We start from the raw sequence: 24707 nt of genomic DNA, 5'->3' as shown, positions 1-24707 counted from the left end.
CCCTATTGTTCCGCCCCCGGCCTCCCGCCCTTCCCCTTCCCGCCCGCTCCCCTTTTCCCCCTCAGTCGCCTCGCGCCTGCAGGTAAGCTTAAAATTTACTCCTCCGCCCCTAGCTATAGCTCCCATTTCGCCTCTTGCTATCTTTCTTAGCGGGCTCCAGTCTTCGTCACGAGCCCCGGCCTCGCGTAGTTTCGTCTAAGCGCCTACCCCCGTACTCTGCTTGGATGGCCATTCACTCGAGGCCCTGGCTCCAGCGCGGCCTAGTAGGCCTCGCGCAAGGCCTAATTCCTCCCCCTCCCCCCGCCTTTTCCCGGTGGCGGCTGCGCAGGAGTCAAGGAGGGCGCGCGCGCGGTAGGGAGGGGGGGCGGCGGTGGATTTGTTGGTTGAGGGGGGTCGGGGGAGGCGATGGCCGACTTGCTGGCCGGGCGGGTGAGCGGGCTCCCCGCGGGGGTCAGACGCTGGCGCAGCCACTCGAGGAGGCGCTACTAATCCGGCCCCTCCCCCTGGGTCGCAGCGCCCCCACTTGACCGAACCGTTTATTCCCCCACCACCACTTTTTTAGTCGGGGGGAGGGGGAACTTTTTTTTTTTTTTTTAAGTGGAAAATGCCTGGATGACCGAGGGGAGGGGGGCTGCCTAGTTAAAGAAAGGGTAGACGGGCTCCCAGTTACCGAGTTATTCAGGACGTCTCGGGGTAACGAATTTTGAAATTACAAAATGACTGCCGATATAGACCCAGACCGTGCTATTTATAGGAGAAGGGGTAATGGACTACAGGATTAACAGCTGGATTGTTGGGATTGGGTACATTTGTGTTGACCTAGCCTGGAGAAAAATATGACAGGGATTCCTTGGATTACTTGGATGATTGGAAGTTAGAAATGCATCTTTGTGACTTCACCTCAAGAATTGTGTTCAAATAGATTTTCAGTGTCTTTTTCTTTCGAACTTGAACATTTATGTGGTATTTGGGAAGTGCTTCCTGTAACATTTGAATGACGATGAGAGATTAAATTGACAGATTTTAACATGTTTCATTTTAAAAAGAATGATTCTCTCAGAGGTAAAGCTTGTTCTTCATCAACCACTATTGTTTTTCTATGAGAGGAAAGTATTGAATTCTGGGATTTTGCCAGCAATTAATTGTATTCTGAAAATAGGAAAATGAAGTGCTTTGGATATACAAGGCTGCGGTTTCATATACTTTAATCTTCAGGTAGCCAGGGGGCACTTAACCATAATCAGAATGGTACACACTTTAAAAACATTCAGGGTGTAAGGATTGTATTAGAGCAAGCGTTAGAAGGTGGCTAGTTTTGTGTAATGAATCCTAGTGGTGCAGTGCTTAAAGCTCTCAGCTGCTAACTTGTTAAGTGCCGATAATTGGAATCCACCAGCAGCTCCAGGGTAGAAAGATGTGGCAATCTGCTTCCATAAAAGATTTATAGCCTTGGAAACCCTTTGGGGCAGTTCTACTCCTATAATAGGTTGCAATGAGTCAGAATCTATTTCATGGCATATGGATTTGGTTGATTTTGTGAAGGGAGAATTGGCACCCGGGAGAGGATATTGAAATTGAGGTCTGAAAGGATGGGTGCTGAAAACGTTATTGGAAATGTAACAGCATTTAGGAGAAGTCCTGTAGATCCTCAGGAGGTATTGAAGGTAAAGGTGTATACACATTCAAACTCTATTTTTCACACATAGCCATTTATTCCAAAGCAGACATGTTATGAACATTATTTTAGAGATTAGGTGGGGAAGGCACCTTACTGCTGTTCTTTAAATTAACTAATTTTAGCAAAAGTTTAAGTTTTCTCAAATCTAAATAATTATCAAGTTGAATTCAGAAAGGGGATAGGAAAAACCGCGACTATTTTTTAATGTTTTTGAAAAAAGAGGAATGGGGAGCCTCAGCCTGGATGGAAGGTGTTTCAGATAGTACTTTTTTCAGAAGGATTGTCAACTTAAATTTTTGTATATCATTTCATGTCATCTATCAGTGTTTGGAAATTTGTGATACACATCTCAGTGTCTTTACATGGAAATTACTGCCACCAAGAACAGGGAAGCAAAAGGTTATTTACCTTCATGATATGTAGTTGCATAGTTTCAGGGTTGCCCTCATGATTTCTAGGTGTTTCTGTATCCTGTTGAGGCTTAGTCTGCTGAAGGACAACTGGTGCATATTCAGCAGTTCCCTTAGAACAGTTGCCAGTTGAAGGAACCTTCCTCATCCTAAGAGTCAGCGAAACCCTACCTAACTAATGAGACAGACTGGAACGTCGCTTTCCATGCTCTGTAAAGGAAACTGAACTGTGAATGTTGTCATTATTCAGTTGTGCTAGGTGTTTGCAAATCTGCTATTTGTCACTGAGTCAATGAGAAAACGATAATGGTGAAAATCACTGGGAAGTTTTTCCTGGGTTTGTTTTTTAATGATTTTGGTCATGTTTTCATTTTAGTTTTTGGCTTTCCCACCAGTGACCAAAGACTTGACCACTCAAAGTCCAGTTCCCCAGAACATTGCTCGACATGGACACCGGTGTGATTGAAGGTGGATTAAATGTCACTCTCACTATCCGGCTACTTATGCATGGAAAGGTATGCAGCAGCTGCTTGGGAAATTGGGTCATAGTAACTGCTAGGAGAGAGGACAGGAAGAGAGGGCTTGCATCTTGGAGCTCATCAGATTAGCACTGTGGGATGTCTGGCTTTAGTGAAGTAGATACGAATTAGTGGGAAATGGACCAACTTTACTAGGAAACTCACCAAAGGTGTAATGTCTTAACTAGATGTGGTGAGTTTTCTCTTGGTGGTTGCCGTATATGTAATAAGTAGATTCCCCTTGCCCAAATAATTCTAGAAAACTTTAAGGAAAGAAGGTTTTTTTTTTTTTTTTTTTTTTTTTAATTTCATATTCGGTGCAAAGATAGCATTTAACCTTACGTCTTTATTTCTCCAGAATTCTTTAGTAACTTCACTTGAAACAAAGAAGTTCCTTTCTCTGACATCTAAAAATCTTTCCATTACTTTGTTTCGTCATAGTAATTAGTATAGATAGTGGTTGGCTAGCTGGACGTTACCTTTTCAAGCTCTTGAGTTTCCTCTTATTAACACTATTGACACCAGTTTTCTCCATTGCAGGAAGTTGGCAGTATCATCGGAAAGGTAAGACAGTTTTCACTTCAACGCTAATTACTAGTTACTCAATTTGGGTTGAAATAGCAGATGAAGCTCACACTTGACTTTTTTCTTACAGAAAGGAGAATCAGTTAAGAAGATGCGCGAAGAGGTGAGTTTTGGGGCTTTGGAATTGGTACCTTGGGAAGTTAAAAACCAGAAATTTTTTCGAAAGAATGATGGTGGTGGTTATGTGCCGTGGATTCGGTTCTGACTCATAGCGACCCTGTACAGGGTTTCTGAGGCTGTAAGTCTTTACGGGAGCAGAAAGCCTCATCTTTCTCCCACGGAACAGCTGGTAGTTTCAAATTGCTGACCTTGTGGTTCGCAGCCCGATTCCTAACCACTACGCTATGCAGGTTTTTTTCTGGCTTATTTATTTGTAATGAAAAATAGTATGTTATGAAATGTAGTTCTGGCAAGTATGTAGTCAGTGCTGGCTAACAGTACTAGACTGGGAACTATAACTTTCGCAATTTAAACCCACTAGTCCCTTCCTGGGAAAAAGATACGGCTGTCTGCTTCCGTAGATTTACAGTCTTGGGAACCTTATAAGGTCACTATGAGTTGGAGGCGACTTGATGTAAATAGGTTTTAGCTTACCCCAGAGTGCTGATGGTTAAAAGTACTCGGCTGCTGAGTCAGCCACCAAGTGCTCCTTTGTAACAGTCTGTTTCCATAAAGCTTTATAGCCTGGAAACACTGGGGCAGCTCTATGTTGTAGGGGTCAGTATGAGTCAGAATGCACTAAAGGCAGTGGGTGTTAAGTGCAGTCAAGTTAGTTCCGGCTCATAGCAACTCTGTATAGCATTTCTGAGAGGCGGGTGGTTGGTGAGTTTGGGTGGTGGTGGTGGTAAAAAGCTTGCACATATGCACAGATAACTCAATTTAAATTCTCCTGGTTTTTTTTCTTATCCAGAGTGGTGCACGTATCAACATCTCAGAAGGAAATTGTCCTGAGAGAATTATCACTTTGGCTGGACCCACTAATGCCATCTTTAAAGCGTTTGCTATGATCATTGACAAACTGGAAGAGGTTTGTTGTTCCTTTCCCTTTCTCCTCCCATTTTTCATTCTAAAGTTTTTCTAGATAGCTTTGTTCTTTTCTAAGGACTTTGAAAACGTAGGAACAGGCTTGTTATTAAGTGGCATCGAGTTGGTTCCGACCCACAGCGACCCTGTACAGGGTTTCTGAGGCTGTAAATCTTTACGGGAGCAGAAAGCCCCATCTTTCTCCTGCGGAACAGCTGGTAGTTTCAAACTGCTGACCTTGCAGTTTGCTGCCTGATTTGTAACCGCTATGCTACCAGAGCTCCTTAGGAACAGACTACACCATAAAAATTTGTGTGTCCTCTTCTCCCCCTCACTCTCCTTTATTTCCCTGTTTATAGTTTAATAATAAGTTACTAGAATTGTTAAAACAAATAGATTGCTTGGCTTAATAAGCATATTTTATTTTTATTTCTTCAGCAATATTTTTTTAAGGTATGTCACCCTTTGGTCAACTTTGTTGTGAAGTGCCAGCTAGTTCTGACCCTGTTTCCAAGAAACGACTGTTGGGTTCATTGATCTTGCTGTTAGCGGTCCAGTTTTTATTCTACAGCACCACACCAGACTTGGTCAACTTTGTTGTTGTTAGTTCCTGTATAGGGTTACCGAGGAATGGCTGGTGAGCTTGAACCGCCGACCTTGCAGTCCAGTGCATTAACCCACAGCACCACACCTGCCTCATAAATCACAGTTGAGTGCTTTTCCTAGGGTCCCTAATGTATCCTAATAGACTCTAAATGCAGGTATCATTCAATCATGAATACGTTTTAAAATCCAACCATATTTAAGGGAGGGAGAGTGCATGTTTTTCTGGATTATTGTGTTTAGGTGCCATTGAGTTCTGATTCATAGCGACCCTATACACAACAGAATGAAACAGTGGCTATCAGAAGCAAAATATTCATCCCAAAGATATTTTTGTCAGAAAGCTTTTCCCACTAAAAACTTCCAAAGGCTGAAAAAAAATCATTGTACTGGGTCTACCTTCCAACTTCTTCCCCCTCCTGCAGCAAAGCAGCAGCTAATTGAAAAATGGACACTGAAAACTGAGAAGAGGTGCTTTTAGCTGCTGTTTGGTTGGAGGTTAGATACTTAACTATTGCTTGAAATCTTAACCTTGCCCAGATCAGATTTAAAAAAAATTTTTTAAGCAATATCCTGCTGGTCCCGAGGTATGTCTTAAAAATGATTTAGAAAATCTATTCTCTAACCAAGTAAGAAATCTGTCTTTGGGATTTAGAAACTTATGCTTAAACAATTTCTAGGTGTAGGTACCACATCAACATATGAGATTAGGCTGAGAAGTGAGTGTTTTAAGAAGGCTAAAATTAATTGGCATTTTGGCAGCAGCATATTGTTAATGGTACAGATTGGATTTAAAGCCAGTGTAGTGTTAGAATTTCATATTTAATACTTATTGGACGTGGTTGGGGCAAGTACACTAAACCTCAATTTCATTATCTGTGTAATGGTAAAAAGAAGCTATGGTGCCATAGTTGTTATGAGTTGGTCTGCTAACTGCAAGTTAAGAGTCCACCAACTGCCCTCATGGGAGAAAGAGGTGGTTTTCTTGTCCCATAAAGATACAGCCTCAGAAGCACTGTATAGGGTTGCTGTGAGTTGGAATCAACTTGATGACAGTGCATTAGGTATGTATAATGGTAATATTAAATAAAAAAATTGTAACCATGATGAGGAGTACATGCTATTTTAAATTTTCTAACATCTTGAGCAGAGGACAAAATTGATGCCTTGAATGTAATTACATTTTATTTTTCTTATAATATTTAATTTTGGCTTAAATCTTCAGTATTGTTTTCCTTTGCCAAATCATCTGTAATTTTTAAAACAATTTTTCTCTTTACTAAGACGTAAGCTATTCCCTGATGATAAAGAAAATTGAAATTCTGAGGAATTTTTTATCTTCACTTCAGAAATAGTTCTATTTGAACTTTCCAATGGTGGATCATGATAATCTTTATAAGGTCAAGATTAAGTGGCAATATGAATTTCTGGGGTTCTGCTTAAATCTATATCCTTCTGATCTAATCTTCTTCCTTGTGTAGGATATCAGCAGCTCTATGACCAATAGCACAGCTGCCAGTAGACCTCCAGTTACCCTGAGGCTGGTTGTTCCTGCTAGTCAGTGTGGCTCTCTCATTGGGAAAGGTGGTTGCAAGATCAAGGAAATAAGAGAGGTTGGTAACTTTCGTTATTTTAGAAATATCAACTCTTTGTTGTAATGTAGCTTTCTCTGTTAGCTGTTAGTATGGCTAGGATGAATTTGCATTTGGTGAGATTTAGATTTTTAGTAAAACAAAAAGTCCTTTAGAATTAGATATTGATCATAATAGGAATAAAATGTAATTGTTGTTTATATATACTTTATAGCCAGTGTATTTTAACTAATTAAAAATGAAAGTTAATCAGGATCTCTGGGTTCCATTTTTATTTTAATACTTTGGCAGCATGGGATACATAATTTTTAAAGAGATTGAAGCTTGATATATTTATTACAAGAGCGAAATTTTGCTGGCCAAATTTCTAAATTACATGGAGAAAATGCAAAGACATTGGGGTATAGTTGTAATATTCTATTCCCTTTGAAACTATATTGAATTCTGGATGTTTTTATTGTGTTTGTCGATTACTGGATTGGGTGTTGGTATGAACCAGGTCCTACACGATAACTAGTTTGTGTTTTGGGAATTGATTGTGCATACCATGAGAGCAGGGTTCTTAGTTTTGATCATTGATGTATTCTGAGCTTGGCACACAAAACAGTATGAAAGGGAAGTTATATTTGTAGATGTATTTTTTGACCTCTGAAGCTATTATTAGCTCAGGAAATTGTCTAGGAGAATCCTTTTCCTGAGACCAGGTTAAATTTAGGCTTATTCTTGGCGCTCTGAGGTGTACTTATTTTCAACTAATTAAATAGTCCTATCTGGAATTGGAAGTAATGGGAAGGGGGGAGGACTAAAGGAGAAGATAAGGGATAGGATAAGTATCTACTGAGCTTTTTTAGATTAAAGTTGCTGCTGGAAGGGATTGGAAGACTATGAGCTGTTTTTGTCTGATTTTAAATTCTCTGTTTGCCCCGAAGAGTACTGGGGCTCAGGTCCAGGTGGCAGGGGATATGCTTCCCAACTCAACTGAGCGGGCCATCACGATTGCTGGCATTCCGCAATCCATCATTGAGTGTGTTAAACAGATCTGCGTGGTCATGTTGGAGGTAAGCCTTCAGGCTCATGATCTGCGTGGTCACGGTGGTGGTGGGATATTCTGGGGAAAGGGACTGATCTTGTATTTAGTAAGCTAGAATAAGGTGAAACAAAGTGGTGGTGGGGAAAAGGTTTTCTTGAGTTCATATTTTCCTTTCCCTGACTTTGACTGTGATCAAAAATAGAAACTGCTAAGAGCAGTGATCTTCTGGCTCAATAATTTTTGCATGGTGGCAGGGTAGGATTTACTTGAGGTTACAAAATTGAGAGCAAACTTAACCTTGCTCCTTTGGAGTAAAGCACTGGACTGCAAGGTTGGTTTGAACCTGTTCCTTCAAGACACTCTATACATACAGATTTGCTCTGAGTCGGAACTGACTTGATGTCACTTAATCAGTGTTGGCATATTCTTTAAATGAATTTCTGTACTTTAAAGCAGGATTATTTTCAAAAAGGTAACTACAGATACTAGAAAATTGTGTTCATAGTAGTATTTCTAAATGATTTATGAGATCTTTGTAATACTGCCATTCTATGAAAAGAGTAGAAAATTACAGGGAATTAGATCTTTTGAAAGTTCGCTCTGTATTGGTGAGAAATGAAAGTAGAATTTTGAAGTAAGAGGCATAGCTTTGAGTCCTTTATTTCCTATTTTGGCACTATTTTCTATTGAAGCAAAAAATACTTATAAAGTTTCAACTTGATTGTGCACGTGTTATTATTGTTAGTGCCATGGAGTCGGTTCTGACTTTTAGCAACTCTGCATAGGGTGTCCAAAGAGTGGTTTGTGGGTTGGAACCACCGTTCTTGGGGTTCAAACCAACCTTGTGGTCCAGTGCTTTACTCCACACATCACAACAGACATTTTAATATTCAGTTTACGTAAAAATATGGAAATAATGCCTGAGCTTATTACAGGGACATTTGCCTTGATGAGAGTTAGTATAAGCTGAGTAGTCTGAAACCATCTTACTGCTTTAAATGCAGATAAACTCTGAAGTGGACTTGAGATTAGATGTAGCCAGTGACAATGTTGGTAGGTGAGGGAATGGAAATCATACACAGTTTTTAGTATTAACTGACCTGTGTGAGCTTAAGCCACACAGCTGAAGCAGCTTTGAAACCTTATCTCTTTTTGTTTTTTTCCCCTCTGACTCTCTCCCAGTCCCCCCCGAAGGGCGTGACCATCCCGTACCGGCCCAAGCCGTCCAGTTCTCCAGTCATCTTTGCAGGTGGTCAGGTAAGAAAATTCTTACTGGTGGGCTAGAATGATCAAGAATTATATTTGAAAATGTCAACTTTGCAAACAGCACACCAGGCCACTTTGCATGCTTGCTAAAATCTGTACTCTGGCCATAGTTTGACCTGCTTTTAGTTTTGTTGATTTTTTTTTTTTTTAATACTGGAGAAAGCTATGGATGCCAAGCCCATATTAGTTTTCTAGCAGTCAGTGGAAGTTTTGTAGGCACTCAGAAGAGGTGTGATTAATATTGATCCTTTAAGATGGGTTCACTTGGTTGTTAACCAAAAGGTTAGTGGTTCAAACCCACCAGCCACTCAATGGGCGAAAACTAGCAGTCTGCTTACGTAAGTAGTCAAGTAAACACTTGGGGGCAGTTCTACTCTGTCCTATAGGGTCACTGTGAGTCGGAATTGACTCAGTGGCAATGGATGGTGGGGTGTGGGTTAGAAGAAAAGGTTACTTTGGTGTCTCTACTTCTCTCACTAGCCCTGCCCCATATATGCTTTTATATGCGTGGGAGGATCTTTAGGGGTCTGAATAAAGGTAGCAAGGAATTGGACCTCTGAAGGAGATTCTGGATGGTGGTCTCTCAAAATTGGGCTTCCTAAACTTGAGTGTCCTACAAACTTCCCCTTCCTCCTACCTCACCTCCCCTACTCCTACCCCTTCACTCCCGAACTCCAGTGTGTTGTTACCTAGGCTCTCAACTTCATAAATACTGGTTTGAACTCACCTTGGCATAAATGAAATCAGCTGGGGTAAGAGTTCAGTGTGCAAGAATAGAGTGGGGGGGGGAGAAGCATGTTCAACTGTGGTGCTAATGATCTTTGGTGCTACAGTAGTAGTACCAAAGTGTAATCCCTTGGTCTCTATTCTTCCTCACCCACCTAAACTCTTGATTGATCCTTGGCATGTGGTTTATCAAAAGTCAGGCAGTTGTGTTACAAGCACTGATAAGCACCACTGTAGTTTTAGACTTTTTTGTTAGTATTTGAGATTGTAGGTAGGTCAGTTTTTGAAATACTGAATTTGATTTTGGTAGCCTCTTAAGTGCATTGTTTAAAATATCTATTCCCGTCTGGGGTTGATCTATTATAAGCATATTTGTTTAACTTGTTTTGATTTACTTGCATTTAACCTGAAAGCCATTTACAGGAAACATAAACTTAAGTCCATCTCATTCACATGCTATTGAGTTAGTATAAAATTAAAATTTTCTAGGACTTAGTTTGTCATATAATTCTGGGAAGTTAATTAAGTCACAGTGTTCCCTTGAGCCAGCAAATGTAATATTTTGCTTTTTGCACTAATTAAGTACACAGTGATTTGGCTGTACGATTCTCAGTCAGTTTGGTGTAGGATAAGCAAAGGCATAGAGTCAGTGTAGCAAGGAGGGGTGGTTAGCTTTTAGAATTTTCCCTTTCCCCTAAGAACTCCAGATTCTTTCTGGATTTTTCTGCTTCCGTTTGGGATTGTAAAGTTTCCTTTGCTGTTGTGTCAGCAATCTTCTCTATTTATTCTTGCTTTAAATTCCCTTTCCTTTTTCTCCTTTCCCTTTCATCCTTCCCCTTCATGCCTCTTTGCTTCCCTTATTTCCCTATTCAGTTGACCACCCTCTAAAAGCTTGCAGCTTCTTCCATAAGTGTCCCCACCATGGATCATTCCCATGGGCCTTTTTGAATCGTGGACCAGTTCATACAATATTCACAGATGGACCTATGTCTTTTGTTCTTTTGTGACAAAATGGGCTCTCTAGAGGTTCAACTTAATTTCACATTGACCAGGAGCTGGCATCAGCTCTGTTGCCCTACCCTTTCATTCTTATGATAATAGCCCAAACATGCAGTGTGAAAGCTGCCACTAGGTAACTTTTTAAAAATTTTTAATTTTTTTAATTCACTGATTACAGCTCGTTTCAAATTGTGTTGTGAGCTCCTTTTTAAAGGAAAAAGGAAAAAAAATAAACAACTTTTTTTTGTGTGAATTTCATGCTGGTGACAAGGTGCCGGATTGACAGCCCTGGAGACTGAAATCCTCTATTTATCCACAGGACAGGTACAGCACAGGCAGCGACAGTGCGAGCTTTCCCCACACCACCCCGTCCATGTGCCTCAACCCTGACCTGGAGGGACCACCTCTAGAGGTGAGAGGGGATGTTCAGTCTCCAAGGCTCACTCAATCCTTCCGCCTCAGCCGAGACTGCCAACACGCGGGGGGCCAGTGGCGCTGGTGATTTTTGTGCTGTGGACACCACCTGTCCACGGGACCTGGACTGACCCCCCTCACCTCATTTCACACAGGCCGCGTAGCCCACCAGATGGTAACACCAAATCTTTTTTTTTTTTTTTTTTTTTTTTAATTTTTTTTTATGGTTTTTTTGGTTTTGTTCACCCCTCTCCCTTTTCCCACTCCTCCCATCCCATTTTCACCTTCCTCCCACTCCTACCTGGGTGCATTTTGGGTATTGGCCACTCTGATGTGAGAAGCTTCACATCCTAAATAGCCACTCCTTCCTTCCCTTCCTATTCCCTTTTCTTTCCTTCTTGACCCTTACCCCATTGCCCTGAAGACCCAGATCCCATTTTGGAAGGTTACGGTCTCTGGGGAGGAGGGTATAGTTGGGAGCTGCAAGTACCTTTTATGGAGGGAATGTGGGAAAAGGTAGGAATTGGAGCACAGGGATTTTTTTTTTTATTCCTATAGTCAGCTTTCCCAAGTGTTAGGGATCCAGTTAGCTTTCCAGTACACTTAAATTTTTTAGGCAGGTGTAGAGAAAATAAAGACAGGAAAAGGGAGGTATTTCTAAACATGCCATGTAGGTTTGTGCAGATACAAAATCATTCATGTCACCACAATTGGCAGAAGGGTTGGGGTGGTGAGGGAAGAGACCTTTCCTTCTAGGCTAACTTGTATACAGGGAAGAAGAGGGGGCTTGGGCAACTGAGGCATTGTTTAATCCCACTTCTACATTTTCGTGAAGCAACAAATACATATATTTTACCTTTGATTGCAGGGAACCTCGTTCCTTTTAGACTCCCTGGAATAGTCATCTTAGTGTTCAAAGACAAGCAATTTGGGTCTTATATTGTGAGATACTGTCTACTGCCTCATACCCTGGCTTCCCCATTCTCTAATTCAACTCTGGCTTCCTGGCTAGTTGAAATCTGTCTTTTCCCCCCACTGGGTGGCTGTCCGTGATTGGTTTTTAATAGGAACTGTTTTCCTCCTTTTGTAGGCCTATACCATTCAAGGACAGTATGCCATTCCACAGCCAGATGTAAGTTTTGTTTTTACTTCTTTTTTCAAAAAGCACCTTCTCTCATCTAAAATTGTCTTATCTCCTTTCTTCCAAGTAACCAAATGAACGTTAGTTGGGTCTCAAACTTTTGCAATATTTAGTTGTATTTCTCACAAGGTGAACTCCATATTTTCAGCCTGTAATCATGGCATGGTAGCACCTTGCTTGGGGTTTTTTTTGTGTGTGTTTAATTTCCCCAAAATTGTGTCCTAGCAGTTAATTAGTGTTCCAGATCACTCTGTTAAAAGTGATTAAGTGTTTTATGGCATATTGTCATTTGTTCTCTTGGCACAGTTTAAATTGATAGTGTACTGTGCTTATCTTTGTGGAGTTCTGTCAATTGGGGTGGGGTGGATGGGAAGTTTGGATTACCTTTATGTTTTCTTCAAAGTGATAATTTTTAAAGCTTTTGAAGGGGGGCGTGGGGAAGGGGCTTAAACACATGGGGGTGGGATAGGAAGCCTTTCTTGCTAATGAAAATTCATAAATAAACACGTTGATATTCAGACATTTCTTTCTGCACTTTTATTTTATTCTTACTAATCTTCTCAAGTGCTTGGGAAGTTGAATTTGGCTTTTGTTTAGTATTAGACATTAGACATTAGAAGGGGGTAATAGAACTGAAGAGGGGTGGTTTTACAAAAGTTAGGGCATTTTATATAGATGAAGACTAACAGTTACAGAATTTTAGTGGTGGTTGGGGATTGGTTGTTAAATCTAGCTTGGTATCTTAATCCCTCTCCTTGCAGTCTCCCTGCCCTCTCATCTCCTTCCCTCATCCCAATACTGATGGAACCCTGCATGGTGTGTTTTCCCTAGCACCACTGCACAGTTTGTTTACCTAGCCTGTCTGTGCTTGTCCCTGGGGCAACTGTTGCAATGGCTGCAAACACCTTCATTAAGTAACCCACAAGGGGATAGTTGTCGGGCAGGTGCTGCTGCTTTTTTTTTTTCTTTTTTTTTTTTACCCCACACACACACCTAAAATGGCATTTATTCTGTTGTACTGACACTTTCTATTTCTCTCTCTTATTCATATTTTGTCCCTTTTCAGGATTGTAATTTAAGCCCCATCCTTACCCTCTATTGTAGTTTGAGTAGTAGAGTCAACATTTGGGATCAGGAGCTCTGCATTTTCAAATTTGAATGTGCTTGAGCCCTGGCTCTGTTACTCTCCTAATGCCAACCTCTCCTGTTTCCTCCCTGCAGTTGACCAAGCTGCACCAGTTGGCAATGCAACAGTCTCATTTTCCTATGACGCATGGCAACACCGGATTCAGTGGTATGGATACCTTGGTGTTTCTTTTTGTAAGGTGTAGAGCAAGAGAGGCCAGCCCTAAGGTCTCAGCGTGACATCTGTTTAAAACAGACTTCATTACCCAGCATCCTGCTGGTTTAAACTTGCCTGTCTACTATGGCTAAACCCAAGGAGGTAATGTGTTTGTTAAAGTGTTTTCATTTGGGGTGAGTTACTCTACAAAAATAAAAAGATCCTGGAAAATTGGGGTTGAGGTCTGGGGATGCTTGTCAGGCAAAGGGTAGGCTGGTATTTCTTCTAATGATCCTAACTACTGCCCCCTTGATCTGATTGGCACCCCCTTTCTCTCCACCAGCTATTCACAGACTTGGGTAGAGATGATCCATTTGTGCCAAATTGTGTAGTGTTTTTTTTGTTTGTTGGTTTTTTGTTTGGTTTTATTTTTCGGTTTTATTTTTTTTGTTTGTTTGTTTGTTTTTTTCTGTATAAGGAATAACTTGTCCGATAGGGTTAGGATGAGACCACCAAACTCATTTTCACTTGTATCTTAACAGGCATTGAATCCAGCTCTCCAGAGGTGAAAGGCTATTGGGGTAATGATAAAAAAAAAAAAAAATCTGTAGTATTCTACTGTTATATTAATAAACTGGTGGGAGTCTTTGTTTCACTGCTCATGGACCATACCAGCAACATGCACATGGCAGAGAGGAGCTGAGAGAGCAAAAGGGTGTGCCTGGTGCCCCCATGGGTCCCTTGATGGATCTGACCAACCCCCTGCTAAAAACAGTGACAGGGAGCAGGACTAGACTTGAGGGTTAGCCAGCTGGCCTGGTCCAGTCCAGGTATCATGTAGATGGGCATGGGTGTTTTGCTGATGGGATTTTTTTTTCTTTTTTTTTTGGGAAAACAAATTATAAATCAGAAGTGATTACTGAGCAAAAGACCAGGGAATAAGTCTGGATAAAGGAAGTTCCCTTACCTGACTGCCATTTCGTTTTATCTGACCTTCAAGTCTAGTAGGTTAGAAGCATAGGGATGGAAGTGTAAATCTGATACAGGTATATTTAAAGTAACTCTGCATGTGTGCCAAAAGTCCATGGTACCCAGTAGCAGGCATGATATTAGCAGTGGTGCTTGTGAGCATCAGATGAGATAAAATTGTTGGAACACAAAAGCAGGAAATCCTAAGCAGATAGGTGTAGAAGTACAGAAGGATTTGATGTTTAGATTTTGGTCCTCTTTGAGAATGCCATAATCCCTTGCCCCTTGCTTCCACCCCTCCAGCCCAATAGGCTGCGGTTTGCAGGATATGGCATGAAATCAGTTCTTGGAGGGGAGTGTACAGAAGAATCTATTCCAGCACTTTTTCTACGCCCCATTTTCCCCTCTTTCCTCCTTGGAGGCTTTCAAGTTAGTGATGAATCCCAACAGCTTATGCTGGGTTTCCAGTTTGTTTCCTTCTGTTAGGTTAATGTGCAAATCAGTGGGGTTTTGCATACTGTGCATTGAACTTCCTTGCTCTCTTCTGTCTTTTAGCAGGTTTGGATGCATCTGCTCAGACTACTTCTCATGAACTCACCATTCCAAATGATGTAAGTATAGCTGGAATATGTGCCATGAAAATAACAAAATTGGTCATTAAACTGGTATTTTGTTGCTCTTAAGCTTGGGAGAAAGAAAATTTTAGACAATAAATTATTTAGATCTTAGACAATAAATTATTTAGATCTTAGCCCTGGTGTGGTGCTGCAGTACAATAGACTGGACTGCAAGGTCAGTTTGAATCTCAAGGTTGATTGTTCAAACCCACCAGTCAATCCTCGGAATCCCTATACATATAGGGTCGCTATGAATCAGAACTGTTTCAAAGGCACTTAACAACGTATTTATATATATATATATAAATAAATAAAATACGTGGAAGTCTGAGCATAAATTGATAGAGGAAGCTGGTGAAACTGAGGTGTGATGAGGCAGTAAGAAACTTTTGTCTCAAATACAAGTTCCCATTTTGCCTTTTGAAAAGCTGACATTCCTCTATGTGTAGACTTAAAAGCCTTGGAAACAATGATCCTTGAATGTTAAACCTGTGCTGGCCAATGTTGAAGCCACATGTGGCTACTTAAAGTTAAATTTTAGATGAATAATATCCTCACAAGCTACATTTCAAGGGCTCAATAGCTAAAACTTGTCTCTTTGGTATTGGGCTTTGCAATTAAAGGCTAATATTTTCCTTTATCTCAATTCTGTTAGTATGTTGCTGTTGTTAAATGCTGTCGAGTCGGTTCCGACCCACAGCGATCCTGTATAGGGTTTCTGACCTTGCAGTTCAAACAGCTTTGCAGTCTGGTGCAGTAACCCACAGCGCCATGGGAAGTGGTAATCATGACAGAATGATTTCAAGGATCTTGTCTAAAAAACTAAAGATAACCGTTACTTTCATCTATTCTTAGCCATCTAACTAGGTTTATCATCATCTTGACCTTGCTTTATTTCTGTCACTGGAATTTGTTGTTAAGTGCTGTCAAGTCAGTGCTGATCCATAGCGACCCTGTATAGGGTTTCTGAGGAGCAGCTGGTGAGCTTGAATCACCTACCTTGCAGGTCATATGGCTTTGAAGTCTGTCTGGCGTATTAACCCACAGTGCCACACGAAAACTGCTCCTCTAAAAAAGAGGAGTCTTGTTTTCAGGAAGGATGAAGTATTGGTTTCGTGTAGATTCCTGGTTTGGTGCTGTAGGATAAGTACTGAACTGCTAACCACAGGGTCGGTAGTTTAAACTCACCAGCTGCTCCTCGGGAACCCTATACAGGGCCTCTCTGAGTCAGAACCAGCTCAATAACAAATAAGTGTTTGGTGACAAGCACTGGACTGGTAATGTCAGAGTTGGTGCTTTAAACCCACCAGCTGCTTCTTGGAAACCCTTATACAGAGGCGCCTTAACTAGGTGTTCAGTAATGGTGTCTGGTAAATACCAGGTTAACAGGCATTGCCAACCTTGCGGGGGTACAGATAACACAGGATGACACTGTCGGAGGCAGTAAGTGCTTGGGATCAGTCCATGGTTGGCAAAAATGGATAAGCACTCATAATCAATTTCTAGCCAAAAGGTTGGCAGTTCAAACCCATATAAGACAAGGCGTAGCAGTCTTTTGAAAGATCACAAGCCTTGAATACCCTATGGACCATTCTGACATAGTGGAGGGGAGGGGTTCAGGTTCCCATGAGTTATAATTGACTTGACTGGCAACTGACAACAAGTGGCGTGGATCTAGAAGTCATCCAGCTCCAAATTGGCTCTGACTTATAGTGGTCAGATAAGAATGAGCAGGAGAAACGAAATGGACTCTGTAGTGAAAGCTTTCTGAACAAAAGTGTGGTTGGTTATGTGGCATGGAGTTGGTTCTGACTCATAACCACCTTGTACAGGGTTTCTGAGGCTGTAAATCTTTATGGGAGCAGAAAGCCTCTTTATCCCAAGGAACAGCTGGTACTTTCCAACTGCTGACCTTGAGATTAGCAGAAGCATGTGGGAACAGAATTAAAGACTACATGGTGTTGTCCTCCTGACACCCTGTATAGGGTTTCCAAGAAATGGCAGATTTCAACCACCAGCCTTGTGGTTAGCAGTCCAGTGCTTATCCTACAGCGCCATACCAGGACTCCAGATTTGTTCCTGGTCCCAATCAGTAGAACATTGAGGAATGGGATGGGATTCTAGGACCTAGCTATGGAACTAAAATTTGATGTGCCTTATTATTTTTCTTCCCTAAGTTGATTGGCTGCATAATCGGGCGTCAAGGCGCCAAAATCAATGAGATCCGTCAGATGTCTGGGGCGCAGATCAAAATTGCGAACCCAGTGGAAGGATCTACTGATAGGCAGGTTACCATCACTGGATCTGCTGCCAGCATTAGTCTGGCTCAATATCTAATCAATGTCAGGTAAGAATTCTGTACCTTTTGTTTTATTGATGTTAATACCATTTTGTGTGTACTCGGTTAAGATAACAGTGTATTTATTACATATAGGATTATTTGGGATTTGAGGGTTTGTATAGGTAGGTAAAGCTTGAAAAAGTATGTTTTAAATTTCTATCCCTATTGACCCACTTTGTTCCATCCTAAGTGTGGCAGAAATAACAACTAGATTGCAGTATGTTCACATGGGGGAAATGTATTGTTTACTTTTGACCTATGATGGTTTTGAAAATGAAGAGGGTGGATCATGCCTTCACTATTAGGATAGTAGCTAGGGTGTCCATACTGTATAAAAACAAGTATGGTCCTCTTTTTATTTGTCACGTAGATCTAATGTTTCACTGGTTGGATTTTGGGTCTCTGCGCACCCTTAATTGAAATCAGAATAATGAGGTAATATGAGTGCACAGTGGGAGCTTGGTGGTTCCGTACAGTAAGCACTGGATTGCGAACCACAAGGTCCACAGTGGTTTGAGCCCACCAGCCACTCTGCAGGAGAAAGATATGACTGCTTCCACAAAGAATTGAAGCCTATACAGGGGTCCTAGTATGCCAGATCTTAGCAACAAAATGACAGCAAGGCAGGTTCTTGAAAGCTGCTAAAACACCCATTTTTTTTCAAATGCAAATATGCTCCATTGTTTAAAGATTGGGGAAAAGGAGAAAGTTTTGGAATGGTTCAGAAATGCCAATTGTGTTTTCCTTGTTGTGGCACCTTAGGATAAACACTGAGGTCAGCAGTTCAAACTCATCAGCTTGGAAACCCGATACATGGTCACTTTGAGTCAGAACCGACTTGATGGCACAACAAAATATGGTCATGACTCTCAGGTTTTATTTCCCTTGTCCAAACCTAGCTATCATTACTGCACTTGAGATTATAGCAAGACTGGTCAGGGTTTAATGAACATCCTACAGGGTATTTGTTTCTGACTTTCAGCTCATACCTTTAGGTCACATTCATAATAGCTCATTAGCATTTTAAGCCAGTGTAAGAAGTCCATTGCCCAAGAAGCTTAACTATTCGTTTTATTGGGGAGTGTTGCCTAGTTGTCATTTACTTCTATAATAGGGTATTTGCAGGATGAGGTTTTACTGAGTTTTGAGTTCAGTGCAAGGTAAGGAATTAGTTAGTCATAATTGTATTGATCATGTATTTATCTCAAGGTCTTTTTATTCCTCATTATATTTCCCAGTGGCAGTTCTGACCATTAAGTCTTTTCTTGCCTTCAAGGTCTTGGTTTTTATGTATAAAAGACTTTTTCTCTGTCCAGATTAGCTTAGCAAACATCCCAAAACTTTAATGTTTAGAGTGAAATTGCAGTGCCATGTTTTTTGTATGTAATGTGCCCACAAAAGTAATGAGTACACAAAACGCATAACATAGAGGAAATGTATAATGTGCACATTATTTGCATAAAAGTATGGTTCACTTTGCACTGATACTTCTCCCAAAGATTTTTGTTGTCTGTTTCTAATTATAGTGTTAAGTGGCAGGCATTAAGTTCTTAGAAGCTGGAAATTAAAATGCTAGTCCTGAATGTTAATGTTAAAACAGTCCCGTTACTTAACCTAAACCTAGTCCAAGTCTAGGTCAGTGGCTACATCAGAAAATAGAATTACCACTTCATTTTCTTGACATAAGAGTCTCTAAAAAATACTGTCATTGAATGGCTGACTGGCTATTCAAGACCAATCCTATTTAATGGAACTATGAATTTGGGATAAAATATTTTTATAAAGCTTCATTAACATCAAAGCAAGGACCATGCACAAAGCTTACTGTCACTTCCTTGTTTTGGCCCATTTTGAATGTAGACATCAAATTGATTTTATTAAAACTAGACAAGAAGGATTTTTCTACTTTCATTAATAGATACTGAATATTTCTGGTGAGAATTCCTGATTCTTTGTGGTAGGAATCTGGGTCCTTTATGTAGTTGATTTCTGTAAGCCCCTCTTTATGAATTGCATCTGTCCCTGCAACTTTAAGGTAAAAATACAAATTGGAGTATAACCCAGATTTGAACACATTTGGGTTAGACACAGGCTTTGGGGAACTGCAGGCCATTATTTAATTGGAGTTTATTTTAGGAGTAAAAGCAGCATTTATTTTGTCTCTTTTTGTTGTTGTGGGGAGTAGGGGATGATAAGGTCCATAGTAGAAGTACATTCAGTCAAAAACAAAGAGCCTTTGGTTCTTAACCACCCTACCAGAATTGAAACATCCTTAGTTCTTATCTACATTCTTCTTCTCAACATTTGTCTTTGAAAATGCTACATTCCTTTCAGTAATCCACTTTAGACTCGATTTTCATCTTAATATGTTGCTTAGTTTACTGTGGACATGGAAGCAAACTTTAATACTAACTCAAGAAAACCGATGAAAATGTATGCTAATTTAGCATTCCAAAGATACACAAGTAAATGCTAGATCATTTATTTTCCATTAAAATTGGTTAATTGACATGATTGGATGAGACATTTCTTTCTTCCTTATTTTCAGATGAATACTCTTTCATTATCTACCTGAAGTAATTCCTTTTTGACTTTGGGCTGGGTCATTGTGTCAAATACGTGGAAATAATATGTTCTGTAAATTTCTTTTTTTACTTAAGTAGTCTTCACTGTAGCATTTACAAATAGCGTTCTGAAATGGAACATGGCAGAGTATGTGTTTTTAGAGGGTGGGCACAGATTAAGAAAGACAACTTTCACCAGTTGATAATTACGTCTTCGTAATTGGCAACCAGAATCACTTACTGATAAACTGAAGCGGTTTTTGTCCTGTACTTTTTCCCTTTTGTGGTCTTCCCTTCCACCCACCCTTTTTTTTTTGTTCCTTTTTTCCTCTGTTACAGTTTAGAAAACGCTAAACCCTCCTCCCAGGCAGCCTCCGTCACGATCCCTGATCACCTCAGCATCAACCTCTCTCAACCCTCCACCCCTTCTTCTTCTTCCTCCTCCACCACCACCCCCTCACTCGCCACAGCGGGGACCTCCGACGCACCCTCCAGCCTCCCCAACCCTCTTCCGACCGCCCCTTGTGTCTCCAGTCTGCTTGGCATGAAACCCATCCCTCTCCTGGCTCTAAATGTTGTGTCTGCTGCTAAGGGTACCGGGGCTTCAGCTACCACCACCACCACCTCTGCGGTGCCATGTGTAACTAACAAACTGAAAGGCGAGAAACAGAGATTCTCCCCCTACTGATTGCATCTCTTGAGACATCCCCTCAAGTATTTCTTGGTTCATTTTGTTTTCCTTTGTTAATAATATTGGTAAAACCCAAATAATTGTGAGCTTGTGACCATTTCCTTTTGACTACTCTGGTGGGATAAGGGGGGGGGTTTGGGTAGGGTGGGAGCAGTGTGGTAACCCTTGTTTAGGTTTAGGCCATTTGAGCTGAGTGCCTGTTTTCAGAGTCTGACTGTTTAATTCTTTATCTAGAGCCACAGTTCTTGCTCTTTATTATTCTGTTAATTTTTTTGTAGCTTTATTCTGCCTTGCAATATGACAATGTGTTAGGCTCTGTGTTAATGAATAAAAGCTTATCCATTAATTTTTTTTTTTTTTAATGATTTAATAATGATTATAAGCAGGCCTTCTCGGCCAGATTGGTGTTTCTAGCTGTAATAAAGTTGCCACGTAAGAACCTAGTTCACCGTGTGCTGTGAAGGGTAAAGGGGTGGGAATGTGGTGTGACCTGTTTCTATTAAGAAGCCTATAAAACTGATTTAGGTCTTTTTGTGCCTCGAATTTTCATTATTCCACTCAAAAAGATATGGGCCTTTTGCAGGTTAGAACATGAGCCTTCTTCAGAATTGACTAGAAGCTTATATTGTGAACAGTTTGTCTGAATTTTTAGATCCCTTACCTTAGCAACAGCAGCAGATAATAAGGGTGGGTCCTTTTTGCTCAGGTGAGCAGTTATTGTGTGGATCTTTTATGGGCATACATGAAAAGATAACCTTTTTGCCCATGGTTTGGGCCATAAGCTGGGAACAATTGGCTATAAATCTTGAACAATTAACTTAACAGTGTGTCACCCAAGATGTGACTGAATTCTATCCATCGTCATCGTAAACCAATTCTGGTTGTTCAGCCTAGTTCCTTTTTTTCCCGATTCCCTTAACTATACTTTTCCTCACCAACACAGAGTAGAGAAATAAGGTATAGATTTGAAAGAATCCTGAGGGTTAAACTGATTTTGTAACTTGTCAGTCCCTTCATCTTACAGATAAAAAGATAGAGGCCTTAAAGAATTAAAATTCATAGAACACATAATTAGCCGAGATGAACATTGTATGTTCTACTTTTACTTAAGTGTACAGCACTCCCTGAAGCTCATTCTTTTTTCCCATCCTGCACACTTCTCTCTCCATATAAACACTCTAGGTATAAAGGTAGAATGCTTCTAATACCTGTTCAGTCAACCAGAGTACATATTGTCAGGGTAAAAAGTGTGATGACTTTCCCAGCATCCCCTTTGACACTATTAAAAGACTTGCTGCTAATGTATATTGCAGTATATTCTTTATTCTCTGGTCACTCAATCCCAGATTGCATGAAAGATTAGAGATGCAAACTTGCAGGTAGAATTTTTTTCTTGTTGGCGTTTTCCCTTATTGAGTCATCTGGCTTTCACTTGCTGAACGTTCTGTGTAGTTAGGATTTAGTCATGATATTATCTTCCCACCCCACCCCACCCCCAGGCACCTGGTTTTTATTTTATCTGATTCTTGATTGGAATGGCTCTTTACCTAATGAATATTTCCTAAGGAAGGATTGCTATAAAGGAATCCAGATGTTTAAAACTACCATCACAAACTCCAAAGATATTTGGTGTTACATTTTTTAAAGTTTAGAGCTCCCCCATGTGGTGCTTCTAGAGTTTGTTTACGTATTTCTAGTTGAGTTTTCTCTTCTCACTGCCTCTTCCATAAATGCCTGAACAGATTTTCTATAGCCTTAACTCTTCAGGTCTTTAGGTCTAGAGTGTTCAACTTACGGAATGGTCTTAAGTTTTTAGGTTCTATGTCTAAGTAGCACTGAAGGAGCAACACAACCACTAACCATAAGGCGTGCAGTTCAAACCCACCAGCCACTACTCGGAAACCCTATACAAGGTTGCTATGTATGAGTCAGAAGTGACTTGATGGCACTTAACAACAATGAACAGCAGATCTAAGCTGCATCCTTTTGGACCCTTGCTCTTAAATATACCCACTTTAGGCAAAAAATAGCTTACACTGAATGCTTTTATTCAGGGTCTTTTATGTACCTTCTCCCTAAATCAATCCCATTTGAAGTTGCCAAGAATCTGTTTCCTTGAAGTGTTTCCCTTCATGCTGTGGAAAAACCACTTATGGTTTAAAAGCAAATACAAATGTGCCTCGTTTTATGGTACTTCATTTTATTGCAATTTAGATACGGGTTTGGTTGTTTTTTGTTTTTTGTTTTTTTCTATAAATTGAAAGAGAGCTTGTGGCAACTTTGCATTGAGAAGTGCTTTTGTGTCAGGTTTCCAACAGCATGTGCCCACTTGGTGTCTCTTTCAAATTTGGTAACTCTCAGTGATTTACAGTGCTGTGACACTCTATAAACTAGTATGGTTGGAGCTGGTTATGTGCCGTGGAGTCGGAACCGACTCATAGTGACACCCTGTACAGGATTTCTGAGGCTGTAAATCTTTACGGGAGCAGAAAGCCTCATCTTTATCCCGCGGAACGCCTGGTACTTTCGAACTGCTGACCTTAAGGTTCACAGCCCGATTTGTAACCACTACACTACCAGAGCTCCTTTAAACTAGTATAGTATAAACATAATTCTTATATGTGCTGGGAAACCAAAAACTAGCCATTGATCTGGACCTGAATCTGCAGTATGGCAGTTCAGTTTGCAGTTATAGTTAACTATGATATGTTCCTGATTTTCCATTTTTGCAAACAGCTTTTGGTTTTGCATTGTTGAAGAAGGGTTACAAGGAATTATCTGTCATGCTGTTGTGACCCGATACCACATGTAGGTTATTCCAGCCAATTTAAAATTTTTAATATAACAATATGAATTGGTACTGAGTCCTAAATATTTAGTTTTATTCAAAATAGGGCTTGTATCAGGGAAGGATGCTGAACACCTAAATATCTTCCCTAAATTGGATATGTTCTCAGTATGTCTAGCATTATAGCTAGACATACTTGGGTGAAGGATTTGAATTATAAGAAGACCACGTGAGATTCTAGAATGATATAAGCAGATGTTGAAAGTGTTGTGTCACTATTAACTCCTGAAAACTGACCCTAAACACAAGTGTTTTTCTTCATCCTGTTACTATAGTTCGTTTCTGCTCCTTCAACTCCCTTGTTTCAAACTGCATCACCTCTTTGTGGAATGGCCTTCACGTTTAGTAGAGAAACTCCGGATTATTTTAGAGTAAATCCAAGTCTTGGTGTGGTGCTGTGGGCAAATACTGCAAAGTTATTTGAACTGCAGGGTCGTCAGTGGTTCAAGTTCACCAGCTGCTCCTTGGAAACCGTACACAGGGTCGCTATGGGTTGGAATCGACTTGATGGCGGTACTTAACAACAATGGTTCCATTGACTTGTCTCAGGATTAGCTTCATTTGTCTCATATAAAAGTTTCCTAAGTTGGTGTTTTTTTCTGCAATTGAGGAGAGGAGCTAAATTGCACTGTATTTTAACTGCAGGGTCTGTGGTTCAAACACACCAGCCGCTCTCCTTGGAAACCTGTAAGAGTGTGGGATGTTGAAATGAACTCAGGCGCATGTAACAACAGTATACATTTTTGTGCATTATGGTCACTCTGAGGAGCCTTTAGAGTGTGTTTCATATTTGAAACTAAGGTTCCAAATAACATTTTGAAAGACACCGACAGTTGATAACCAGATGTACTCTTATTTTTCTAAGTTCTGAGGTAATCTGCCTCACAAAGTGTTAAAAGCATCGTGGTACTGAATAATCAAAGTAATCTTTAAATGCCTCCCTTGGTATTAAACACTGACCATCTATTCACTTCACATTCCCCAAAACAGGCTGAAAATTTGGGGGTGAGGTGTACCTGGGCACTGGAAAAACTAATTTTGAGTTCTTGTTTGTTTCTGTGTTACAGGCTTTCCTCGGAGACGGGTGGCATGGGGAGCAGCTAGAACAATGCAGATTCATCCATAAACCCTTTCTGCTGTTCACCACCACCCATGATCCATCTGTGTAGTTTCTGAACAGTCAGCGATTCCAGGTTTTAAATAGTTTGTAAATTTTCAGTTTCTACACTTTATCATCCACTCGTGATTTTTTAATTAAAGTGTTTTAATTCCTTTATCTGTTCAGCTGTTAAATGCTGAGATCCATATTTAGTTTTATAAGCTTCTCCCTGTTTTTTGTTTTGTTGTTGTTTTTTTTTTTTTTTTTTTTTGGCTCATGAATTTTTTTTTTCTGTTTGTCATGGATATGTA

At 40.4% G+C, this 24707-nt stretch overlaps 1 protein-coding gene across 7 annotated transcripts; it reads left to right on the top strand.

The window, feature by feature from the left end:
* Positions 1 to 29: 29 nt before the first annotated feature.
* Positions 30 to 24571, top strand: PCBP2 (poly(rC) binding protein 2). 7 transcript variants are annotated; one of them, XM_006869957.1, is made up of 15 exons: positions 30 to 82; positions 2465 to 2603; positions 3147 to 3170; positions 3262 to 3294; positions 4102 to 4218; positions 6299 to 6430; positions 7339 to 7467; positions 8622 to 8696; positions 10750 to 10842; positions 11935 to 11976; positions 13207 to 13279; positions 13810 to 13848; positions 14792 to 14847; positions 17031 to 17200; positions 24365 to 24570. In XM_006869957.1, exons 2-15 carry the CDS (start codon positions 2535 to 2537, stop codon positions 24399 to 24401), a joined length of 1089 nt encoding a protein of 362 aa, XP_006870019.1. In that variant the 5' UTR covers positions 30 to 82; positions 2465 to 2534; the 3' UTR covers positions 24402 to 24570. The 7 variants fall into 7 exon arrangements, with proteins under 7 accessions (XP_006870019.1, XP_006870020.1, XP_006870018.1 ...); XM_006869958.1 differs by lacking the exon at positions 30 to 82 and having other exon boundaries at positions 14795 to 14847; positions 24365 to 24571; XM_006869956.1 differs by lacking the exon at positions 30 to 82 and having other exon boundaries at positions 2535 to 2603; positions 7339 to 7466; positions 8609 to 8696; positions 14795 to 14847; positions 24365 to 24401.
* The last annotated feature ends 136 nt before the right edge of the window (positions 24572 to 24707 follow it).

This window comes from Chrysochloris asiatica, unplaced genomic scaffold, assembly GCF_000296735.1.
Source record: "Chrysochloris asiatica unplaced genomic scaffold, ChrAsi1.0 scaffold00138, whole genome shotgun sequence".
Taxonomy (NCBI): Eukaryota; Metazoa; Chordata; class Mammalia; order Afrosoricida; family Chrysochloridae; genus Chrysochloris; species Chrysochloris asiatica.
Note: the sequence above shows the minus strand (reverse complement) of the source record. Positions and strands in the feature narration are given on the sequence as shown.

What these genes read in the sequence shown, in the direction of transcription:
- PCBP2 (XM_006869955.1), top strand. Translation starts at nt 2,535, where the DNA reads ATGGACACCGGTGTGATTGAAGGTGGATTAAATGTCACTCTCACTATC. An exon ending in AGATCAAGGAAATAAGAGAG is followed by an intron (nt 6,431 to 7,338) that starts GTTGGTAACTTT and finishes TTTGCCCCGAAG; the next exon opens with AGTACTGGGGCTCAGGTCCA. An exon ending in TGGCAACACCGGATTCAGTG is followed by an intron (nt 13,280 to 13,809) that starts GTATGGATACCT and finishes GTATCTTAACAG; the next exon opens with GCATTGAATCCAGCTCTCCA.